Source organism: Acipenser ruthenus, chromosome 21 (genome assembly GCF_902713425.1).
Source record: "Acipenser ruthenus chromosome 21, fAciRut3.2 maternal haplotype, whole genome shotgun sequence".
Classification (NCBI taxonomy): domain Eukaryota; kingdom Metazoa; phylum Chordata; class Actinopteri; order Acipenseriformes; family Acipenseridae; genus Acipenser; species Acipenser ruthenus.
The window spans coordinates 8,479,136-8,503,957 of record NC_081209.1 but is presented as its reverse complement, the minus strand read 5'-3'; the positions used below and the strand labels follow the sequence as shown (position 1 = coordinate 8,503,957).

General features: G+C 40.6%; 2 protein-coding genes across 2 annotated transcripts in view; both read left to right on the top strand.

The window, feature by feature from the left end:
- Positions 1-12: 12 nt before the first annotated feature.
- LOC117973366 (splicing factor 3A subunit 1-like) lies at positions 13-11,167 on the top strand. The gene is made up of 15 exons (XM_058994738.1): positions 13-494; positions 1,286-1,395; positions 1,638-1,851; positions 2,558-2,815; positions 3,726-3,800; positions 4,116-4,266; positions 4,433-4,629; positions 5,031-5,148; positions 5,708-6,015; positions 6,220-6,459; positions 7,046-7,241; positions 7,525-7,685; positions 7,940-8,041; positions 8,945-9,016; positions 9,656-11,167. Exons 1-15 carry the CDS (start codon positions 447-449, stop codon positions 9,755-9,757), a joined length of 2,352 nt encoding a protein of 783 aa, XP_058850721.1. The 5' UTR covers positions 13-446; the 3' UTR covers positions 9,758-11,167.
- A 573-nt stretch (positions 11,168-11,740) lies between these two features.
- Positions 11,741-24,822, top strand: part of LOC117427989 (TBC1 domain family member 10A-like) — a 33,259-nt gene continuing 20,177 nt past the window's right edge. Inside the window, exon 1 of the mRNA XM_034046466.3 lies at positions 11,741-13,454. Coding sequence (XP_033902357.2) covers positions 13,279-13,454 — 176 coding nt within the window. The 5' untranslated portion in view covers positions 11,741-13,278. The remainder of the gene's footprint in view (positions 13,455-24,822) is intronic.

The following is a 24,822-nucleotide window of genomic DNA, read 5'->3' as shown; positions in this document are numbered from 1 at the left end:
GCAGTACCACCGTTTGGAACCGGGTGATACAATGGCTCAGAAATCTTTTTAAATACAATATTTAAAGACATACGATTTCTCTTAAATCTTTGTTTTGTGTTTGCATCGATATTTGTGTACAGGAACAGAAATAGTAACTATTTACCTTCAGTAAGCGTGTTTTAACCAGAGCTGATGCTATCTCTACCCCCTATCTTGATAATGATCAGTGCTGTTCGCCATTTTGATGGAATGGAAGCGTAGCTGAAGCGCGGTCGGTTCTTGAACAAGTATAGTAAGCGGGGCGTATTTATATATTTTGAAATTACCGCACGCCGTAAAAAGTGTGGAAAACGGGGAATTGGACAAAAATCTAAAGAAAAACAAGCAAGGGGCTTCAGCTGGTGCGAGCGAGCGAGGGAAGCCCGGTGTCGTGTATCTGATCTGCTCCGTATCCAACCAGCAGGATGCCGCCAGGGCCTGTGCAGATCGTCCTGCCGGACAGCAACAACAAGGTACGGGGAGTCGGGATAAGAGTGGTGTTAAAGTCGAGCGAGGACCGTCTCTGGTTCGGGGTGGTCAACAGGTTATTTATTGGGTGTCTGGGTGATCATGGGCACTGATAGTCGTGGTGCTCGACTGTATGGGCAGCCGTTATTGAGGCATTGAGAGCGCATGAGGCTTTAGTTCAGTTTATTCTGCCTTTTGTGATTTAGTCTAATAGTTCGCCCACAGTTAAATAACAGTGCTGTACATCCTTCTGTCCGCTCTTGTTGACCCCAGTGCTACTGGCATTCTTTTCCAGTCTTTAAAAGTTTGGAAAATGAACTTTGTAGACATTAGACCAGGGATTTTACCTTTACCTTGACTTTGAGGTAACCCAGGTATGTTTTTCTCTGAGCTCAATGATGTAGTGCGTGCTGTTTGTAATGTAAAGTACAGTGTGTGTGTTTTTAATGCAAAGCTTTAGTTTACAGATTGTGATTGGAAACAGGGACACTTGGTTCGGATGTGTGAATAGTCAGGTTTCACAGACCCCGATTCCCGCTAATGTTGGACCACTTTATAAATGCGTGTTGTGTGTAAACTTTAACATTACTACTCAGTAGTTATTCTACTCATAGGGTTTTATTGCTTTTCATGAGTTGTATACAGATGAAAAAAGTGACAGTGGATATTCAATAAACGAGTCTGTTTGCTTGTTTAGCATTCAAATGATTCAACTTTGTCTCAACATTCATTGATAGTGATTGGAATCTGGGGTGAAAACTGTATGAATGGATTTGTGATTTTATTTTTTTCCCAGGTTGAGGAAACAAAGGATGAGCCTGCAGTGTCGAAAACCATTGTTGGGATCATTTATCCCCCGCCAGAGGTCCGGAATATTGTGGATAAGACAGCCAGCTTTGTGGCCAGGTAAGTTTGACTCGTTTAATACATAACCATAAGTATTCCTTGGGTTAACAGGTGCATAGGCACCCTAAGAGTGAGCAGTAGCACACGTTAATCAGCTGAAACACCCTTTTATAGTGATTTATTGGCAGGAATGTTTTTATTGATAACTTTGAATGAATGTAGATTGCATGTGCCCCAAATTTAATTTACACTAGTCTGGCATTTCCCTTAACTAAAATTGTTTATTATTTTCTTTTTTTCAGGAACGGACCAGAATTTGAAGCCAGGATCCGTCAGAATGAAATTAACAATCCCAAATTCAATTTCCTGAACCCCAATGACCCGTACCATGCCTACTACCGGCACAAGGTGAATGAGTTCAAGGAGGGGAAGGCGCTGGAGCCCTCGGCGGCCGTGCCCAAGGTCATGCAACAACAGGCACTGCAAAACGCATCCCAACAGCAGCTGCCACAGAAGGTGAGTTTGGTTTGGTGCCCTCCCTCATCCTTTAAACATGTTGGGCCAGGTCTAATGCTTTTGCCGAGCTATTAAACAGCCTCATGTTTGGGCTAGAACCTAATTAAGTTTCTCTTACGGATTAGTCCTCCAAGTTTTAGGGCTGGAACTAATAATTCCTTTGTAGTTGCTTAACATAGTCCACTTCTGTTTTAAAGGTTGATGCTTGTTCCTGTGTACATGAAATAAGGGTGTGTAGTTTTTATATATGGCTAATTTTAATCCATAAATCATAAGACAGTATAGGTTGATTTGGTAACTAACATCTGAAGGATTACATTGATCCACAGTAACTTAACCAAAAACCTTTTATTAAATATTCCCAGCATGGGTTTTGCACACAGCCCTGTAGATGGTCAGTCTGTGGTGTTTCTCTGTCTACAACATTACTGCCAAGTATTTAAAATGAAAAAGTATTTAAAATTAAAAAGTATACATTTTAGTTTGTTCTTTAATTTTTACAGCTTGCAGCAGAGTGGACTGACCCAGGTACCAAGCCATGTGCAGGATTCATGTAGAGTTGCATAGTATGAAGGTCATGATAGAAAATGGCTTTTTGTTTTTTTTATAAAACTGGGCCATTCCTTAGTTTTTCCTTAGCTTGTGATCTTGTTAGATTCTTTTTTTTCCTTGTTCTCTGCCTGGCTGACACTGTGCTTCTCTCCAGGTTCAGGCCCAGGTGATCCACGAGACTGTGGTGCCCAAGGAGCCTCCCCCTGAGTTTGAGTTCATCGCGGACCCCCCCTCTATCTCCGCTTTCGACCTGGATGTGGTGAAGCTCACTGCCCAGTTTGTGGCTCGCAACGGCAGGCAGTTCCTCACCCAGCTAATGCAGAAAGAGCAGCGCAATTACCAGTTTGACTTCCTGCGGCCCCAGCACAGCCTTTTTAACTACTTCACCAAGCTCGTGGAGCAGTACACCAAGGTAGGAAACAACCAGATAAATAGTTATTTAACTAATACGCTGCCAGCTGCAAAAAGTCACTTCACTTCTTATGTCACAATGCACTTTTCATAAGATTTTCACCTGCTGTTACGTTATCCATATATATGGCTAACGACACCTGTGCCTTCTACCAGTTCTGTTGTCAATTCAACACTTGTCGTCCTTGTATTCCTTAAGGATTTTATCTTCAAGTGTTGCTCATCCTTGAGCAGCAGGTTGTTTGAACCGAGGTGGCTGTGCTGAATTGTACCTGTAGTGATTTAACCTGGTTACAACCGAAAGGAATACTTTTCGTCTGTGCTGACTTTCAATTTGGTTTTCTGAAAGCTGTTTGTTTTACATTCTGTTTAGTAGCCTTTTGTTTTTAATGTGTGATTCTCAAGGTAAATAGTGATTGATAGTATTTTTTCTGAAAAAATCCAAAGGCACATTACAAGATGTGCAAAACAGTTGACCTCAATCTGCATGTAAAGTATCTTTGGGAAATTGTGTGACACGGTTTTATCAAGCTAATCCAAAATAACAATGCAACACTGACTTTGTCCCGCCTCCGACTGTACAGGACAGGTCACAGTAAAGCCAGTACAGACGCACTGATAGGCTGATTAAAACATTGTTGTCATGCATGCAAGTTAACAGCTTTGGAGTATTTTTTGAAATTTGTCTGAGGACTTTTTTATTTTATTTTTATTTGCCTAAGTGCAATGCACGCAGGACAGCGAAGGAGATAAAAAGAAGCCTATCTACAGAATTAAGATACGTAGTTTGTGTCGCTTGCGGCATGCAGTATTTATTTATTTTTTCTCTCCATACTAATCCGGTATCCTAATTTTCGTGAAATTCGCGAATATGGTAGATGCCTAGTTACACTTCCCTCCTTGTGTTTCAGGTCCTTATCCCACCCAAAGGATTGCTGCAGAAAATGAAGAGGGAGGCAGAGAATCCACGAGAGGTGCTTGATCAGGTGAGGCAGCAGATTTTTTTTTTTTTTTTTTTTGTATTTCATTCTCTTGAAAGGGGTACTGCACACCTCTCTGCCATTTAATCTTGGGCCTCTTATGCAGAGCCTGCTAGTTGTGCCAAATTGTCTGATAGTTTTGTGATGTGGACTACACTTGTCTTTCACATCTGGAAGATTGGGATCACAAGGGAAGGAGCTATTATAGACCTGCTGTGCCACCTAACGCCACTGTCCTTATTTTGTTTCCAAATCATTGAGGCATGGGAGTAGCGGTGTGCTGCATGCATTCTGAAACCTCGTTCTCATTCCCTCTTGCAGGTGAGGTATCGAGTGGAGTGGGCAAAGTTTCAGGAGCGCGAGAGAAAGAAAGAGGAGGAGGAGAGGGAGAAGGAGCGGGTATCCTACGCACAGATTGACTGGCATGACTTTGTTGTTGTGGAAACTGTGGACTTCCAGCCCAATGAGCAAGGTAAGGGGAGAAGCCTGGAGAGAAGTTGTATACTGAACTTGATTAATGTGCAAAAAAGGTCTTCCTGCCAACAAACTCCACACGGCACCTCGGATTTATTTAAAATGGGGAGCCAGGTTGGTCTCAACAACCTTGTTTTAAAACTGCTGTTTTGTTTTTGCTGCAGGTCACTTCCCTCCTCCCACCACCCCAGAGGAGCTGGGCGCCCGAATCCTGATCCAGGAGCGCTATGAGAAGTTCGGGGAGAGTGAGGAGGTGGAGATGGAGGTGGAGTCTGAAGATGAGGACGATGAACCTGAGGAGAGGCGCGAGCCTCCACCGACACACCTGGACCAGGACACTCAGCTCCAAGACATGGACGAGGTACAGTGGGGTGGAGTAGCGTGCAGGCTTAGGAAACCTTGCTGCTGCAGCACAAGTGTTCTGGCCTGGGTTTGTGTTCTCCGAAGAGCTGCTAGTTAAAAGAAGTGGCCAGGATTTTACTTTCCTCCACTTTCTTGGTGGAGCATCTGGGGTAGGTTCTTCTTGGCAGATGAACAATGGCTTGCAGAAAATGTACAAATCTGAAGTCACTGACCACATCAATTCATTTTTTATATGTTGCTGTCAGATTTGAAACCAGTCCTTCAGAGGTGAAAGGCATTGGCAGATGTTTAGTTAACCCTTTTATTAAATATATGACTTTCTCCATGTGCCTTCCAATAAATCCTAGCAAGCCTGTCCTATTGTAATGCTCTAACCCTGTGTGTCTTGTTCCCCTGCAGGGTTCTGATGATGAAGAGGACAGTATGAAGGCCCCGCCGCCCCCAGATAACCCCATGCCCCCACCACTGCCCCCCACCCCTGACCAGGTCATCATCCGCAAGGACTACGACCCCAAAGGTAAATGACCCTGGAAACAGGATGGGATTATGTATTTCTGGTCGCATTCTCCCTGATGATTTTTTTGCAATTGAACAGTTTTAACATGGCAGATTGTAATTGTTTTTATCACAGTATTTATTTGGCCCTACTTTAAGTCTGCTATTAGGATTACAATTTAATCCCTTACCTAGTAGGAAAAGCTAACCTTTATTTGTCAAACCTTAGCCATAACTATTGGATTGTTTTGCCTCTAGCTGAGCATCTGGTGAATGCCATGAGAATCTGACAGTGGTTTGCTGTGATTTGTGTGGGCTAGTCCACTCTCGGTCTAAAGAGTTACTTGACTTTGAGTTAACCCATTTTCACTGATATGATCTACCTCTGCTAATAAACTGCACAGATGACCATAAAACTTGGATTACTTTATTATTATTATTATTATTTATTTCTTAGCATTAGGATTACTATTATCTAATGTTTTTGAACAGACCTAGACTTTAACTTCACATACTGTTATAAAAGGTTAAGTTTGAGAGATGGTGAGGACCCCTGTAAAAGCAGCTGTTCTGTGTTGCAGCCTCCAAGCCCCAGCCCCCAGCTCCGGTCTCAGACGAGTACCTCATCTCCCCCATCACTGGAGAGAAGATCCCAGCCAGCAAGATGCAGGAGCACATGCGCATTGGGCTGCTGGACCCGCGCTGGCTGGAGCAACGAGACCGCAGCATCCGGGAGAGGCAGATCGAGGACGAGGTGTACGCCCCTGGCCTGGACATCGAGAGCAGCCTGAAGCAGCTTGCCGAGCGCCGTACCGATATCTTCGGTGTGGAGGAGACGGCTATCGGCAAGAAGATCGGGGAGGAGGAGATCCAGAAACCAGAGGAGAAGGTGAGGGTTGTTCTCCTTGAGTTAAGCAATGAGAGCATTACAACATTACATTTTATTTAATAATTCTACCAATTGAGTATCTATAAAGTCATGACTGTACCATCTCAAACTTGGTAGGTCTTGTTAGGCTCTGGGTGTGATTTGACTTTGCTGGGTAGACTGTATTCTTAGTGTGTTGCTGATTGCTTCTCTTTCCCTTGGCAGGTCACGTGGGACGGTCACTCTGGCAGCATGGCGCGCACCCAGCAGGCGGCCCAGGCCAACATCACACTGCAGGAGCAGATCGAGGCCATCCACAAGGCCAAGGGGCTGGTCCCCGAGGACGACAGCAAAGAGAAGATCGGACCCAGCAAGCCCACCGACAAGCCTCAGCCGCCCATGTCCTCCTCTGCACCCAGCATGCCCAGCTCTGCACCCCCTGTCTCAGTGCCCCGCCCGCCACTGGTGAGTAACACTAACCTCCACCCAGGCATTGAACACAGGGGTGGGCACGTTCACTTGCCCTGCACCCAGTCGGGTGTCCTTAATGGTTGAAATAATGGTTAGGCTGAGCAATCGGGTGAAAGTTAAATGTGTTCTGAACTGATGAATTGTTTCCTTGTCTTGGTTGTTTGATTTTCCTTTCCTAGTTAAAAAAAATCCTTTTAAGTTCTTTTAATCTAAATCATATCTGTGACTGTGACCTAAAGTCATTACAGTCTACTCTGCTCTCAATCGCTGCTTTGGAGCAATTTTTTACATTTGTATTTTAATGTAATTTGGTTTTACATTTCTGCATGCTTAATTATAAGTAGTTTTAGTGTAATCTTTAAAAGTGTTTGAAATGCCAGCAAAGTCCCTGCTTTGATCATCAGCAGTGTTTAGATTTGTCATCATTTATGTAAAAATAAATAGACCCTGTTTTTGCAGCAGCATATACTGTCTTAACTCTGCCTTGACCAGCCACAGTCTGTTGTATCTCGCCGAAATGACCTCCCTCTGTTTGCCACTTGTTGCCCTCTGAAATTAAGACTTTTTCAATCTGTTCTAGATTCCTCCCCCGGTTCGAACTACGCTGGTCTCGACTTTGCCAGTGATGCAGCGTCCCTCAATGGTGCGTTTGGGCCCAGGTCAGGTGCTGGCTTCCATGCCACCTATGATCCACGCGCCTCGTATCAATGTGGTGCCCATGTCTCCCTCGGGACACCTCATGGCACCTCGTCCACCCCCTATGGTGGTTCCAGCAGGTAAGGGCTTATTTCCAGTGGGTACAATACACAGATCTCTTGTGACGTGTAAAGACCTGCACAAGACTAGTTTCTTTCACTTTAGTTTAAGGCATCAATACAAGTTCTTTGATAAGGATTTTAGTGTTGTCCTGTACTTGACACAGATGTATATAGATGAAGGCTCTCAGATCTAGTCCTCAATAAATATTTTGTTAGACTGTGCATTGTTCTGAACTGCATGTTTGACAGGACTAGGTTTCTGTGTGTCACTCTGCCTGACCTCTCTCGTACTTCTCCCCAGCATTCGTGCCAGCGCCTCCTGTGCCTCAGCCCCCCAGCTCGGCCCCAGCGCCCATGCCCCCCGCACGCCCCCCTCCTCCACATGACGACGAGCCTGCCAGCAAGAAGATGAAGTCAGAGGACAACCTCATCCCAGAGGAGGAGTTCCTGCGCAGAAACAAGGTGCCCCCTTACACCCTAATCTACTAGGAACAAAAAGATTCCATTAGGCATTAAATTAGGGGTGTCAAGTTTAATCCTGAACCTGAAATCCCTATTTATTAAGTTTAATACTTCATTTAGCCATTTACTAAAAGTATCTTTTTGAAGTTGTCAACATAATGTATGCTGTGCATGAATACATGATTCTAGCTGAACTTTTCATTTTTAATGTATATATTTATCTGGTTCTATGTAACTTTCTGTGTCTCTTCCAGGCACCAGTAACGGTGAAGGTGCAAGTTCCCAACATGCAGGACAAAACAGAATGGAAGCTAAACGGGCAGCTCCTCACTTTCACACTCCCGCTGACAGACCAGGTAAAGCACAAACACCACCACTCTTCCAAAGAGATTGTCCGTTATTAAAAGATGGCCTTTAAACTTAACCCTTTGCAGTCCTATGTCAGACCTGGTCCGACGTTGCAATTATTCCTATCCGGTCCAAAAAACGGGTTTCTTGTCGGTTTTTTTTTCCTGGAAAAAGCCGAGAAAACCATTCAATGGCCGAGTGGGAGCGACAGGAGCCGAGACAAGCCGAAAAAAAAAAAAAAAGGGCATATCTCATGAATAGTCATACTTGCCCCTGGCATCAGATAGGGGCGGCCATAAGGAAACAAGCTGGCTGATACTGCATCAGCGCACAGAGAATATCGCGGACATTTGCAGAGCTTTTTTGAGATGTTATAGTAATAAAATAATAACTTGGATCGCATTATTGAGGAGTTTGGTGATAAAACGAGTGATCAGGAGATGATTGATCGGTATGTACGACTATTATTATTATTATTATTATTATTATTATTATTATTTTTATTTCTTAGCATATGTGAAAGCGATAGCGAACAAAAGGGTGGGGCGGGGCTGGAGATGCCTAGTGAGTGCTTTGTTGATATGCAGGGCCTTTTAAACCCGTTTGACTGTGGGGGAAAAAAAATACTTTTAAACAGCACGTCTAAAATTAACTGCGCGTGTGAAAACAAATTGGACCTGACGCGCCTGACACGCACTTAATAAATGGACTGCAAAGGGTTAATGCAGCCGAGATTAGCTCTGCTAATGAGGTAGAGGTGGATCATTCTTATTTTCTGGAACTCTCAAGACAGATCGTTCTTGAGTTAAGGCTCAACGTGAAATATGGACTTGTGGTTTTGATTGGTCAAATCAGGGCTGAATACACAAACCTGCAGACAAACGCTAAGTGTATCATCTTTCTGTTCCCAGGTATCCGTTATAAAGGTTAAAATCCACGAAGCCACCGGCATGCCAGCTGGTAAACAGAAGTTGCAGTATGAGGTAAGCATTCGATTAAGGATATTTGGTACATCATCAATAATTTCGACCTTGCGAGTAAAACTAAAGAAACCTCTTGGTTATCGCTTTGTAGCAGCAACACATTTATTACCCCACTGCTGGTGAAATAGTGAGAGGCTTGTGTGTACTGGTATATCACACACTACAGTTTTGCACGCTGTTGATTTATAATTGTTGAAATGAAAAACCATTATATGCAATGTTAGAGCTAAGCCGTGAAACTGGTTCACAAATGCTTACTTGTGCAGTATTTTTATATCGTAGATTATGTGGGACACTTGTTATAGAAATATTGCATATTAAGCCAAATGGTTCAATAGTGACTTTCCGCCACTAGGTGTCTCCAGACTGCAATCCCCAGTGCCACTATATAGAGATCAGCCTGTCGACAGATGTTAATTTAAATTTTGTTTGATAACGTTTCAGGAAACAAATGTTAACTTGAAAATCTGGCATTTGGTAGAGTTTATTCTGGTTTCTTTTTGACATCTGATAGAATTTGAGTGTAAACAAAGCAATTGAACCACCAGGGGCGCACCTCTAGTCAATATCAATGGTCCCATGCAGTTATGTAATGAAGAGGAGAGCTGATGGCACCTTTTTTTCTGCTTCCTTTTTCAGGGTATCTTCATCAAAGACTCCAACTCGCTGGCTTACTACAACATGGTCAACAGCTCAATGATACACCTGGCCCTGAAGGAAAGAGGCGGCAGGAAAAAGTGAGCCCTGCCCCAGGGGCAACTGCTCTGGGGGTCCATCCACACAGAGCCGCAGCAGGAAGCTAGGCTGAGCAACGCAATACAACAACTCAGACTGAAAGCAACATCAAAGCTGTCCGTTTCAATTACCATGGAAGAAAGTCAATGGACCTTATGCCTCTTTTTATATCGTATGGATCATTTTATTATCTGTTTGTAATGAAGGAAAATGAAAAACATGCATAATATCTTATTTGAGTTGCATGGTTGCTGTGTTTAATTCAGTTTAGTGCCAGAATCTGTAAACAGCCAGTGGCTTGTTGCTTCAAAAGATGCACTGTTTTATGTGCTTTACATTTATATAGTGCCGCACACCCTTCCTGTGTTGTGAATAGACTATATTGAAATATTGATTTGTAAAAGCTGCAGAGTTTAGGGCCAGACCAGCTTAAACCAGTCATTAGCAGTCCTGACAAGACAGATAAAGTTACTTTGCTGGGGTGGTGCTGGAACACATGGAAAGCAAACTGTGGGACCTTGGTGGCTTTGAACATTTTAGTTTTGATTAGGAGATACATTTTTGAAAGAAACTAATCACATTTACACTGTCCCTGAAATAAATGTCTTTTTTTTTTTTTTTGTCCAGAAACATTTAAATAAAAGTTGTATTTCCTTCAGCCTCCTGCAGTAACTCTAATTTGGTGTTCCACGGTACAACTTGAAAAACAGCAGAACAGCTGCTGATTCTTGTCACCAAGCAGCACATTTTACCTTTCATAATACAAAATGCAAAATAATCTAATCCATTCATTTATTTAAACTTCTGAATACTAGGGAGATGACGGGTGTTGTTCTGGTTAGCTGGCAACAGCATACAGATGAAATAGAAAAACACTCCACTTTCAAACAGCTGCATGCATTTTTTGTTTGTTTGTTTTAATTGCCAATTATTTTTCCAGTAGAAGGCTGCTGAATGAGAGAGCAAGGCTGTATGAATTAATGAATTAATCCAGGCCCCTCTTAGAGCTCTTTATACTACATCCTACAGGGTAGCCTTTGTGGTTTCTGGTAAATAATTCAAGGAAGCTTATTAGACCTAATAATTCAGCTCCTGTAGCTTCTCTGCTATGAAGGCCTGCCCCAATACCCAATGTGAATCCAGGCCACAGTGCTACAAAAGTGGTAACACATCCTGATTTGAAGAAAACTAAATCGTACTTAAAAGAATCTGCATTATTCACATTTCATTTTGTATTTCTCTTCTACCTTGTTTTTTAGGGTTTGAATTGTGAAGCAGTTTGGTGCAATGAACAAACAATTATAAAATGGACAAATGGCCTGCACTCAAACATGAAATCTAATACAGCCTTTTCATTATTATTCACATTGACATAATTACAATATTTCCAAAACAATAAAAAATGACTACATTGAACTAATCACTGTAATTTTTACTACTTTTCCCACAGTTTATCTTCTTGTATTTGGTTTTGTTGCCATCCTAATATATATAATTGAAAGAAAAAAAAAAAAGCTGCTCCCCAGTTCTCCAGTTGGAAACATCTTTAATGTAATTGTTCCAACTTGCAGTTGTGTTTTGCAAGTTTTAGCTTGCTGATGCATCAATCGGATTATTATTTATAATCTTGGGAGTACCTAATGTTACCTTAGGTAAGGTAGCCCAGAATTAGTGCTAACCAGCGCTTGTGAAACCAGCTGTAAATGTAAACTGAATCTGCGAGTCTAATGGCTAGTTTCACAGAACCTGGTTAGTTTTATTCTGATCACTTTCTTTTACATTAAGGTACCTGCATGTTTTTGATAGTGCATATAGCTGTGTGCAATCACAATTTGTGCAGCCAGTCTCCCCTGGGATGCAGTTTCCAAGCTGTTTCTTTCTACAGTCAGCTGTTTCTTTCTACAGTCCTAAATTAATCTAATTTTGCAAACCTGGTCTGGGATTTTATATAGCAGCTGGGAGCTCAGTAACAGACAAGTAAACAGTTGCTTGTTTCAATTTCCAAAGCGAAGCTGGTCACCAGCAGTTGATGGAATTTGTAGCCGGTAATGTTCTAATCTACAGCATTATAACGACTTTTTTTGGCACAACAGAGAATGCACAAACCAACACATACTATTGATGCAAACTTTTAAAAGTTACTTGTGTTGTATTTCAGCAGAGCGGTGGTGCTACCCATTGCGAAAACGTTTTGATTTGCCAGGCATTGCATCAACGTTGAACAATTCCGAGTTCAATAAGGTGTGGTGGTGTTCTTCTATCAGCGACGCGTTAAAATACAAGATATTTTGGGCAAGACAGACGTGGCTTTGCTACAAAGTAGAGCCACTCGCTGTGTCTCCGGGTTTTTTTTTTCTTTCTTTTTAAACCTCATTTTGATTGCAATTTGAACGATTCAACGCTGCCCGGGGCGGGTCTCATGGGTCCGGACAGGGATGGCCTCAATGCGCATGTGCACAGTCAGCTCCGTTCTAAAGCACGAAACACAATCTGTAGCGAGCGTTGTAGAAAAGCATCGAAAGAAAATACATTTGAAACACTGGAAACATTAAAACGTTTTGAAAATAAATAAAGCAATATGGCTGTTTGAGTGGAAAATGGACGATAGTGAAAATACCACGGATACCAGAGACGAGTTCCGGAATTAAAACTAGCGAGAAAGAATCTGGAGAAGCCACACGACCTGTCTGCAGAAACAGGAAAACCTACATGTCGTAAATACAAGGAGCAACTGCGGGCAGTCTGACACAGTAGTCATGTTTATAACCAATGTGGACTTCGTACCCGAATTGACTGTGTGAAGCTAGCTGAGTTACAGCAGAATTTTCATCCGAGAAACAACAAGCGGCCTGGAAACGCAACTGATAATAACCAAGCTGCTACTGGATATACACAAACTTATCATAAGTACAGTGCTAAGACAGACAGTCAGCCGTTTCAAAGGAGCTGTGTACTGTTGTTCATGCCAACACTGATACATACTTTCATTGGAATAGGCGACACTTGCAATAGCTGAGAGAACATTAAACTTGACATTATTTAATTAATAAATGCAATCGCCCTTTCCTGGAGCTGGGACTCGTTCCGCGAGGTGTTCGCACACAGAACACCATAAATATGGAATTTATTGTGATTTAAATATCTATTAGGCATAACATCAGTTTAGTTAGTCATATTTAACATAGGCTTGATTGTTTAGTGATGTGTTTGGGATTCCCCAGGAAGCCGGGGAATAATGTCTGAAGTGAGACGGTGTCGGCTTTCAATTTGAGGCGAAACAATTAAGGCGTTATAAAAAATATTAACGTTTTATTTTCTACCAAATCGTATGTGTCTGCTTTACCTAAGCGAAACACAACAAAGTGATTGAACGTCAAAAACCGAAGTGAAAATGTGTAAACCGTGCTGGAAAGGAGATTTGAAAACTTAAATAGCTGAAGTTTTTTGTTGTTGTTCTTTCTGTACATATAGACTACATAAAGACTGTCCATTTTCTTTTACAATACATTGGTTCATTTGGTAATACAATGGCCCGAAACGGACTGCGGGCCGACTCACAGAATTTGAGAGGGACCAGTGAAAACCTTTCGGAACGAGAGAGCAGCTCCATCGGATCCGATTCGGAGATCAACGGTTTCACCACAGAGAAACAGACTGATAAATACGGGTTCATCGGAGGGGCGCAGCAGCACACTGAGGAATCGTGAGTGTCAGAACCGAATTTTTTTAGCGTCATTGGCTTGATTTTTGTATTTAAAAAATCAACTGGTTTAAAAGCAGTATACTACTTAGTAATAGGAAAAAAAGTACAATTGTTTTGGAATGCTGTAGTGACCATCAGGTTACAGCTATGTTAGGTATGTTAAGTATTACCAAAGTCTTTGGAATAATGTATTTCTGGCACGAAGTGCATGTGGTGTACAATAAGGAACATTATTTTGCAACACACAGCCTTAGCAGTGTTTCGTTTTCTTTTAGGAGATACCTATACCTCAAGGAAAAGCCACAGTTGGATTGTATTGAAGCATTTTACAGCACTGAAGAATTGCATTAGTCAGAAGTTATTGCAGGATTGTCACTAAACATGGTTGATGAAATCTAAGGTGATTCCCCCAGGACTGTAAACGCCTCCATACAATATACTGTTATATCGGTTTGATCAAATCGACCCCTTTGTCTAAAAGTAACCCCCCTAAGACAACTGACGGCGTATTTTAAGTATAATTATAGGCTACAGTATATTTGGGAGAAGGGGGAGGGGGAGTGTCAGCCAAATGCTTGTGCTTCTCAAGTCATGTACCTGACGAGCTACAAAAATAAACATAGGGACCAGAATTAGTATGCACTTACAACTTCACACAAGGCCTTTCTCAAGTTTCACTGTGCTGTGGTCAAAGTAACAGTAAACAGACACATTAGGATTGCCCACCATGGAAACTGAAGGCCCCCAGAAAAGCAACCTCATCTACTGCTACCTGGATAGGAAACATTGAACTACTTCAACCTAAACAAGAACATACTGCAAACATTTTATATTCTTCAGCAGAATTAAGAACAAACACAAATTCCAGCAAAATACGATTACTTCTGCCATGGACTTTCCAAACCCTGCAGCCTGTTTGAATAAAGAAACCTCACAAAGGCTTCCCTTCACAGCACTGCCGCTGAATTCTGTTGAAGTCTAACTTTTTAAATGAAAGAAAGAAAGTCCAAATTGCTAATCGTAATATTGCAGGGTGAATCAAGTGTTCTTTGAGAACAATTATCTTGCTAGCAGATGCGGAAATCTGAATTCTGTCTTTGATTGTGTCTCCTCTTACACTTAATGTATCCTGTAGTTATCGCTTAAGTAAACTTCTAGCCAGATAGGACTTCACAAAGGGATGCATGTTACATTTGATTTGAAAGAAACCCACAGACAACATTGCACCAATATGGAGTGTGTTTAATAGTGCTGTACCTTCAGCACTATTAAACAGTCGAAGCATGGTACTGTGCACGCTGTCTGTGCTGGTCAGTATTCCATAATGTAAACACTGTGAAAATGAGGTTATGACACAATGCTGTTGGAATGTGATATAGGCTGTATATTAATCTTTTTTTATTATGTGTTTGTGCATTGTTCCAGCTCCAGATTGTAAAAGTTTGGTGCCAAGCAATTTTTATTGCCTTTGGCGTGGAAAAATCTTAACTAAGGCATTGGGGTCTATTCAATAGATCTAAAGAGTATTTAAATACCACCAAATCAAGAAAGGAAAACCAAGATCTCAAACCATGTGACTGAGGCTTCAGTGGAATTCTGATTTTAAAGTAAAATAAGATTTGGCCCTGATGTAATATTTAAACTGCGTTGGTTTGTAGATCCCTCACTGTTTAGATCAATTGAAAAGACCGCCTTCTCTCTTTGTGCTTGTAGTGTATTCCTGTTTTTAACCACATTTTCTTCTGCTTCAGTTTGTACTGCATTTATTTTATTAGACAGGCCTAAAAATATTCAACACACTTGCAGTTCTAGCCATCACATATTCACTTGAATCTAGTTAAAGAGGTTAATGCTAATTAAATGATCGTATACCTCTTACCTCTCGTGCGTCTTTAAACTTAGAACCTGAACTTGAGGTTATATTCAGTCTGTAGCAAATTTTAAGATAACAAAAATACATTTAGAAAATGCAGATGGAACAAAACCATAAACCCACAATTTTTCTCTTCATTTCACTCCAAACTTTCATCAGCTATAACCCTTTTAAATGTCATTTTTGACGTGAATCTTAGGGCTGTAGGCAACAGAGGTGCGTTAAACTTCTGAAAAAGGCACCAGGATGTGACGACTGAAACAGAAAATGATAGCGTGAACTTAAACAACAATATTACAGGAGGTAGTGTTATCATTTCATAACCAAGTTGCTCTGCAGTGAAAATTGATTTTGAAAATGTTCCCCCACACAAAATAATGTGAGAATCTCTGATTCAAGGAAATGCTGCAAAGGCACGAATGCAATGAACAAAAGAGGATTTATATGGCGCTCAGAGATCAGTGCTGTACAAGAACAAAACTGTGAACGCCATCCTGATGAGTAGCATTTGATAGATTCACAGCACATCTGTTTTGCCTCATTTTACAAACATTTGCTTTTGATAAACACTGGAAAAGAGATGAAAATATACAGGTGCTGTTTCAGTTACACGGTGTCCCACAATCACACTTGGTTTCACACTTCCTTTAGCCTTCAATGCAGCATTGTTTAACACAAAGCGTTGTCCAGTTTGTTTACATTGCAGTTTTAGCTCTACAAGCTTCCTGTCTCTATTGAAAACTGTTTGCCACCATGAGACAGAATTCTGCTGCTACTACTACTTGCAGCAATAGGAGGTTATACAGTACATTACATCTACTGTAGTAAAAGAAAGCAAAGAATGGGGACCTTTCCAAATGTGTTTTTGGTTGGTAATACAGTACTAATATTTTCACAACAAAATAAAACTAAACATGTTAAAAACAGTGCATGCACGTAGAGACCTCGTAATTGCACAGTACCAGAAAGGTTATAACCAATTGCAATCTGAAACATCTGTAGGAGTGTGTAAGTTTGGTGAAGGTTGGTGTAAAATCAAGGCAGTTATCGTATTCACCATCTAGTGTGACTGACGGACAGACACAATCCGTGCATAAGGGACCTGATTTTTATTTATTCTTTCTTATTTATGAGGACCCAAAAAACTAAAGACCCAAGAAACTGCATAGTTTCAAACATTAAAGGATTTTGTATCGTGTATTTTCCTATCCATCCTCTGTTACAGTATAAATCACAGAATGTACTGCCAAACATTGGGAAGTTCCTGTTTTCTAGGGTCCCTTGGCAGGCTTTGTTTCCGTAACTAATTTAATCTCCATCCTGAGGGAGTGGAAAGGCTGCTCTTATCCCTGGGATATGCACTCCAGGGCTGGGGAGAAGGCAGACAGGGAGCCTGGAGCTGTTTATACATCCATTGAGGTTCTCTGAAACTGTTGCTTTCCTATCAGGTGTGTAAACAGTTCGGCATTCTTAATCTTTGTTAGTGTAAAGAGGTTTTCTGCACTATTCAGCTCAGTCATAACCAGGGATCCTAGGAATCCGTTTGCTGCGGAAAAACACGGATTTTCAATGCTGTTGGAGAAAACAAAAAGAGATGGAAAAAGAAAGTAATTACATTGGTGTAGATCTGGTGGTGAAGTTAGCTAAACTGAATGTGGTGAAAATTGATTTTCAAGTCCCAGCAGATGATACACACACTGTTTGTAGTTTGGCAGTTAAATGCTGTTTTATAAAGGAGATAATCTGCATCTGCCATAGAAACTACACCCAGGTCTTGACCCAATGACTGAAACCATAGTGACTGAAACCACTCGTGGTACTGCAGTCCTTGTGAATGGTAATGGATGAATAATTGATCACAAAATCATTGTTGATTTCTTTATTTTTTTATGAATTCCCTTTAGTACTGTATCACATTTCCCCCCATCGTACACATATCAGGGAGACTATAAATGGTGTATAGTCCTAATAGTTTTTCCATATTATTTTTAGATTTAACCAACAGTGTGCTGCAAGTTTACAGGGCTTACGATACAAGCCACAAAGAGGAGGCTGAGTAGTTTTCTTTGTGCTGCAGTACAGAGTTCATTATTTACTGTCATGCTTGCAGCTATTTGAATCCCCCGAGAGAGACTCATTTACAGAGCCCTGCTGAGTTGGCTGCCCCTGCAATCCCAGTTCAGTTCTAATAGCACATTGTAGACAGGCAATTGACTACAGTTGCACTGGGAAAACCACTCCCTTTAAAGATGATGTTTCTGTAGTTATCAGCAGGTTTAATACATTAGTAAGTTAATGTTTCATCTTTAATTTTAGGAACAGTGCACATTTACATCATAAGGAAGTTTACAGATGAGAGGAGGCCATTCAGCCCATCTACAGTATGCTTGTGTTGCTGGTAGCTGATTGATATCAGATTGATATCTGATTAAAGGGTCCCAGTGATACAGCATCAATGTGCTAGTATTCCCATTCTATACACTCACCACTCTCTGTGTGATGAAGTTGCTTCTACCCTCTGTCCCAAGTCCTGTCTCCATTTAATTCATTTTCAACTGTGTTCTCTGGTTAGGGTTAACTTTGTCCAGGAGTTTGCAGCACACATACTTTTTAGACATAAACATAAATTTCTAGTATGAAGCTGGGTGTTTGGTTCTATACTGAAAACATCTCGGACCTTATTTTCATCTTTGAAACAGGGATTCCGTCATAACCAAAAAAACAAATCAAAACTTAATTCTCACAGGCGGATTTCATTTACTCACTGCAGATCAATATAGAGTACTTGGAAAGAGAACTTCATTCAAAACAGCAGAGCAGTGCATGGGAATGATTGCTTTGATTCAGCTATAGAAAGGCATTTATTGTGCACTGTGGAAGGGGGGAATGGTGACCTACTTTTTAATGACTCCTGTAAAGTGACGTGTCTGAGCCTACGATTTTGGACCTTTTCACTGTGTACGTCACATCAACAGTTATGACTGCACGACCAGTTCCTTCATATTCCCCTAGTTTCGTATCCTAATAATTTTTAGGGCACTAGTCGAACTTGCACTAGCCGTGCAACTAGTACCAGGAGTTTGAACAGCCAGGCCCCTGGCAAATCTACTGTAAACTGATCACACTCATCATCGCATGGATCACATGTGAGTCTGCAGGTATACCAGTAGGAGTTGTTCATGTAGGGGTGCAGGGCTAGTAAGAATTTAAAGCCCTGCATTTTTAACCATGTTAAACCGGCTCAAAGGTTGCCTGTGTGTCGCTGTGGCATCACAGGGAATACTCAGATTGATAGCAGGTTGTAAGAGGAAATGAAATTCTATTCCTGTGCTGTGTTCCTGTTTCAGTCAGAATGTATTTGACTATAGTGATTGTGCAGGTCCCTAACCTATAGCAGTGAACACCAGGGACAAACTACAGCACTGAAGAAAGCACATTTACAGCATTTATAGCCAGTGAGCAGTAAGGAGATTATATTGAGGGTAGACAGGAAAGCTATAAATACTGGGATGGAGTAACACTATTACAGCACGCGTGAGACAGAGACAGGGATAGACACATTTTAGGTTTTGGATTTCACTTGAACGGTCAAGCTGCGGTATGACTTCAGAGGAGTTTAATTCCGTCTCATTGTAACAACAGACTTTAACATACAGTAGTGTTGTAATAAGAACCTAATGATTAACGTGGAATGGAATCCCTGATAACTGTGTGATATATAAAAGCTGCATCACCCTGTTGCGGGTCAGTTTGTCATGGTGGGTAAGGTCTTTAATAGAGGGCTGTAGGTGCTAGGTTGGTACTTGCTGGGTATCCAGTATATTTTGAACTGTGTTAGAAGTGTCAGAATATATTAACCTACAATTTTGCATTCTGGAATTTTCCTAAACAAAGTGGCAAAGAAATCCCTACCTGAACAAGAGAGTGTTTGTTTTTTCAATCCTATGTGATCAGGATTTGAGAGTTTCTAAGCACTTGCATTTCAGTCACCTGTCTTGGATTTCTATCTAGTCTATTGGACTCAGTAAAGGGATGCAGTCATTTTTCTAAAGCATCAGTGTTTTTGTGAGTGGGAGTTTGATTTGGATACGTTGTGTTGCTTGTAAATCAAATCCTCATTTTCATGTTGCATGCTCTTGGTTAAAAGTTGAAGTATGTGAATAAAAATATAAAAACAAGCTGTTAATTGTGTTAAATATATTGACTCGGTACATGTACACTAACAGTACAGATGTGTAATACACATCTAAACAGAGATGGATCTACTGTAAATACTACCACCCCTTATATTGTTTTAACCTGGGGTGATTTACTATGAAATAAATCGCTTCACATGTATTATATATATTATTGCTTTTTTAGATTTTCTTTACTGTCCTATTGTGATGAAGCCAGTCTGTGTAATCAGAAATGCTGAAACCAACAGCCTTCCTCATTCCATTGAAATCATGTGACAATGTAACCCTTCAACTCTCAGCCCCACATTCCTATGTCTATCCATGTAGAGTAGATGGGGATAGCAGAGTTGAACATGGTCACATGATTAGAAAGGAATAAGGAAAGAGAAAGGTGGTTGGACCACTCCGGACAGACTCAAAAGAAAAGTCAATGGCAGAAATTAAAGTGAAACTCGGTATGGGAGCAAGAGCGCAGAATGACTTGGAAGGATTATAAATACCAGTAGATACTAAAGCAATTCAAATAGCCTGTGGAGCTACTTACTTTAACATCTCCTAGACAATCCAGATACAGTAAAATGAGGTCATCTGAAGATCGGGTGTATTCATTTTAGGATGAGAGTACTTTGTGATAAAACCGACAGCCACGATGGTCTGATTCCATACCTGAGTTAGTTTAGGAAGCTTGGGGGCTTGAGCATTCTCTACAATAATTATGCGCTTTTCTGGTTTTGTAACATTGTTTTAATTCCTTTCAGAGGAACACAGTTCTGACCAGTGTTTCTCAGATCCGGCCACCAGCGTGACTTTGTGCAGTTCAGCTGACCCTCTGTGGACAACCAGCAAAACCTTTCAAATGTGTTAAACTCTGACCAGTATGCGTTTTTCATTCATGTCAGTGCTGCTGGTCTGGGCTTGCATACTAATTCTCAACTACTTTCTAATGGCCAGTCCTAATGTCCGTTACGCTCACACTGGGTAGCTGCATTCAGAAATCTGAGCGTAGTGGACATCCTGTCCGGGTATAAAAGTACAGCCACCACAATTCTAATCCTTATGAAAATCCTCATGTTAATTCATTCGTGTATGTGACTGACTCATGGACAACAATCCAGCAATCGGACTTGTGAGGATACAAATCTTCAACTTTTCAATGAAGCTGAAGTTTGTTCAAAATGTTTAATTTAAGGTACAAGAGAGATGTGTCCTTTTAAGAGTGATGCTAACTTTCTTATTTTTGCAATGAGGTGCACGAAACAGTTTAAAATATACTGACAGGCTGGATCTGGTTCTTCCAAATGGTGATACTTGAGTTGCTCTATAATGTATTTTAAGAAGAAACCATTTGAACAACCACTCAATTCCTTGTGTACCTTAAAGTTCACTGTCATTCTCTGCTGATTCTTTGAATTAGTCATCTAGGATTCTAATATAAACCATTGAAATGTTCTAATGTTTATTTAATTTTTAAAGGGAAAAAAGACACAAGTTAATTTGTCGTAGGTGTCTCCTTATAAGAAATGTCATCTCTTGTAGATTAGGTGTAGCTGAGCTGTGTCAAATGACACCTCTTATAGTATATTAAGTGACACCCTATACACGACTTAGTATCTTATTATACATAACAGGATGATTAACAGGGTAAGATGTACTGGAACCTCAAAAATCCTCACCGTAACAGTGGTTGGTTGATTTCTCATACAGTACGTGATTTTTAGTGGTTTGATTAAAGAGAATTCACAGGTTGCTGTCATTTTTAAGCAGTCATTAATGACCCACTGAAAATCACATGCTTATCAAATAGCAAGTAACACAATAAGCCACCTTTGGTCAAGCTGAAGTCCTGCTAAAGTGATTTTTGTATAAATTACTGTATAAACCACAGCATAAGGGAGACCTTCAGTATGGAATCTACAGCCTGACCTGTTCTGGTCTGGTGTTTGAGCTGAATAGGGAAGCGTTCCGCATTGTTAATGAGACTCGGGCAACAACCACAGTCTTGCTTTGTATCAAGCACCTTTTCACAAGAGGCTGGGGAAGTTAAATGAAAGCCAGAAAGTGTACTGTGCCACATGTTAACAATGCTGTTTTAGTTCCACATCCTGGTTCAGTCCTACACTCAAATATAATTCAGGTTTACTAAAACTCGTATTTTATAAGTGATTGTTTGTTTGTTTTTTTCTTCACTTTCCATTAGAAGTGCGTCACCTCTGCAGTGAATTGTAGTGAGGTTGTTATCTCGGATCAAACTCAACAAATAAATACCTATCCCAGTTCCACAGAGGTTGTAAGGCCTCGGTAAGGTAGTAAAAATGTCAGCACCCTGGGTGAGAGTAAAGTTCACTTCTAATTGGCTTTTAAAACTTCTTGAATTGGAGTATCAGGCTATACATATTCAAGCTCTAAATAGCACACAAAGCAGCATTTATAATCAGCTTTTGTTTTAATGCATTTTGTAATGTACTGGAAACACACACAGATTTGATATTACAACTTGACCTCCTTGTATACCAGAGGCTCTAGGGGCAGTTTGAGGGCGGCTCACGGTGAAATGCTGGGTGACGCACATTTTGCGGCTCGAATGAACTGAAGAAAGAATAATAAATCGAGAGAGAAAGTACAAATAAACACAACATGTTTATTATTTTTGTTCGCTGTATTCATTTGTGTTAATTATTCTTTCTTCTCTCTCGTTATTGCTCTTGAGCTTGCATGTTCACTGCAAGGATATTTCGTCACTTGTTGACTTTGTACACCGCTCGCTGGCACATGAATATTTCGATCAGCGAGTGAAAGCCGGATGTGCCGTTGAAAGTAAATTTCATAATTGTTTTGATAAAATAAGTGCACATTCGTTTCGTGGAGACAATGGCATTTAGCAAACCTTCCACAAGTAATAAACGAACATATGAGGCTTTAAACCAGACTGGGAGAAAGATTGCTTTCACTGAAAGGAGTGGTAAACCTGTGTCTCATCTGCAACAAATCGCTTACACACTGTAGTCTGTACAGCAACCTCAAATGTCATTATGAAACAAATCACAACACATTTTCATCTGATTATGCTCCTGGACCAGACTTCAGGAGAAACAAGCTGGCCTCTTTAAAATCACGCCCAAGCAGTCAGCAGATGCTCCTTTCAACGTTCAGTAAAGAAGTTCATGTAACGACTCAAGCGAGTTTTGTATGGCATGGAATATCGCTCGTGCCAAACGACCTTATTCAGATGAATGAATCTTTTTATAAAATTGGAGTGTTGGCGCTACACTAGAGAATGCATGTTTAAATATTGCAGGTCTAAAATTAATATTATTTTTGCATTTCTTACGTCTCTTACTGTAATCCATTTTAAAATAAATACAGTACACTTGTCGTCCACAAAGCTCTCAAAAGTATTTAATACAGCAGCAGTCATACAAAAAGTGTCTTTTTTTTTTTTTTTTTAAACCCAGCATTCGTATCTTTGAGGGAAGAGCTTGTCATAGAATCCTTACAAAAAATTGTTTTTATGTGGTGTTTGTTGAAATCAGGTCACTTATTGTATTTTGCTTCATAAATGAATTTATTTTATTTAAAGTGCGTAATGCATACAGTATAAACAGAAATAATGGAAAAACACCAGTGTGTTTCATTTAATACATTGTAGATCTACAGTACAATATAAATTACACAGAAACTGTGCAGGCTCTGCAGTGGTCTATCCCTTGTTCTTGTGTATTTTGCTGCCATCAAGAGAGACTAACTACTGTCCTGCACAACAGTGCTAGTACTTAAAATGTCTTGCTCACACACGTCATGTTTCTATTTTTTTCACACGCCTAAAATCAATTGGTTTCTCAGGTTGATTTGTAAAAGTTTAGGTTCTCAGAAACTCTGATAGACACAAGTTCTCATGCAGCAGGTATGGGAGCATACCAGCTGAAGTCTGCCCTGTTACCATGAATACTGGACTGCTTCTGGCTAGGAGTGTAAACGCAAAGTAGGGAATTGAGAAGGGACCAAAGCTAAATACAGCCATTATACACTGACTGGCCAGCTGGTGCATTGTTCTCATGGAAAGAGGTGTGTCTTGCCTAGAGTTCTGTGATTTTGGACTGCTGGACATCCTTCTGCTTTTCCGAAGTCCAAAGTTGTTGCTGAATAGTTGCACACTAATATAGTTTGAATGGATGACATGCAGTCTAGGGTTTTTTTTCTATATGTACATTCTCAGATTTTTGGACCAGTGTAAACTAAACAGTCATAGATTATACACTAGACAAGCCAAGTAGCTTCAATAGTTTGAATAATAACTGTTCTCTGAGAGAGTGAGGCTGTGTTATCGGGGTGGAGGAAACAGCTTGTATTTTTCCTGCCTTGTCTTATCAGGTGGTATCCTGTGTTAAACCAGCACTTCCCCTATGAGCTCCTCCCACTGAGTGAGAAAAGAGACTTATGTCTGTCCGTCCGTCTGTGTGCTAGCCAGCATTTGCACAGAGAAAATTCAGCTTTACAACAGTGCTGCTAGTTTGATTAAATCCCCTTCAGTCATGGTTTTTAATTGAATTATATTTTTTTTCACAGTTGTGGGAGCTCTATGGGGTTTAAGAAGTTGCCCTGCCAAAACTTTGAAAAACATCTGTGCATTATAAAATATATCCACAAATGGGAACCTAGCATGGTACAATTGTGCTCTCAGTGACCAAGGGGAAAATTTTCAGTAAAAATGAGCAGGTCAGGGTGTCGGGCCCTATCTGTCAAGTTCCTCATTTTGATAAAAAAAAAAAAAAAGAATAATCAAAACTGTAATTTCTGATTTAAAAAAGAAGCATTCAACAATGATCAGGTAACAGTAATAGATAGCAGGTGACTGATGAGATAATGAAGGATGTCAGATTGTATTGCAGATAGACCTGGTTGACACAAAGCTAGAGTTAAGGAGAAAAAAAACTTCCGTTTGAACTTCAATTTTTCGCATTCTTTAGGACTCTACGCTTGAGAATCATTTCTTAAAAATAAACCAACGTCCGTAGTGGGTTTCTGCACGCTGACTCCTGCTGTAGATGTCAATAAGCAATGGTTTATATACTGTAGTACTGCAAATACAGTGCTAAATGTTTGCTGGAGTTCTCTAGTACTGTAAAGCCATTCTAGAAGCCGCCCATTTTACCAGCTCTTTACCAGCAAGCAGAGCTGCTTTTATACCACCCCTGTGAATACTGGAAAGGCTTTCAGGCCTTGTCAAATCTGTAGGCCCAGAATCCTTCTTATAACATTAATAATATACATAGTGTGCTTTTTTAAAAAGCATTTCCCTTCGTTACACATTCTCTTTCGC

Coding starts and splice junctions, on each gene's coding strand:
- LOC117973366 (XM_058994738.1), top strand. CDS start 447: ATGCCGCCAGGGCCTGTGCAGATCGTCCTGCCGGACAGCAACAACAAG. Junction 3,801..4,115: donor CACGAGAGGTGCTTGATCAG/GTGAGGCAGCAG, acceptor TCCCTCTTGCAG/GTGAGGTATCGAGTGGAGTG. Junction 6,016..6,219: donor TCCAGAAACCAGAGGAGAAG/GTGAGGGTTGTT, acceptor TTCCCTTGGCAG/GTCACGTGGGACGGTCACTC.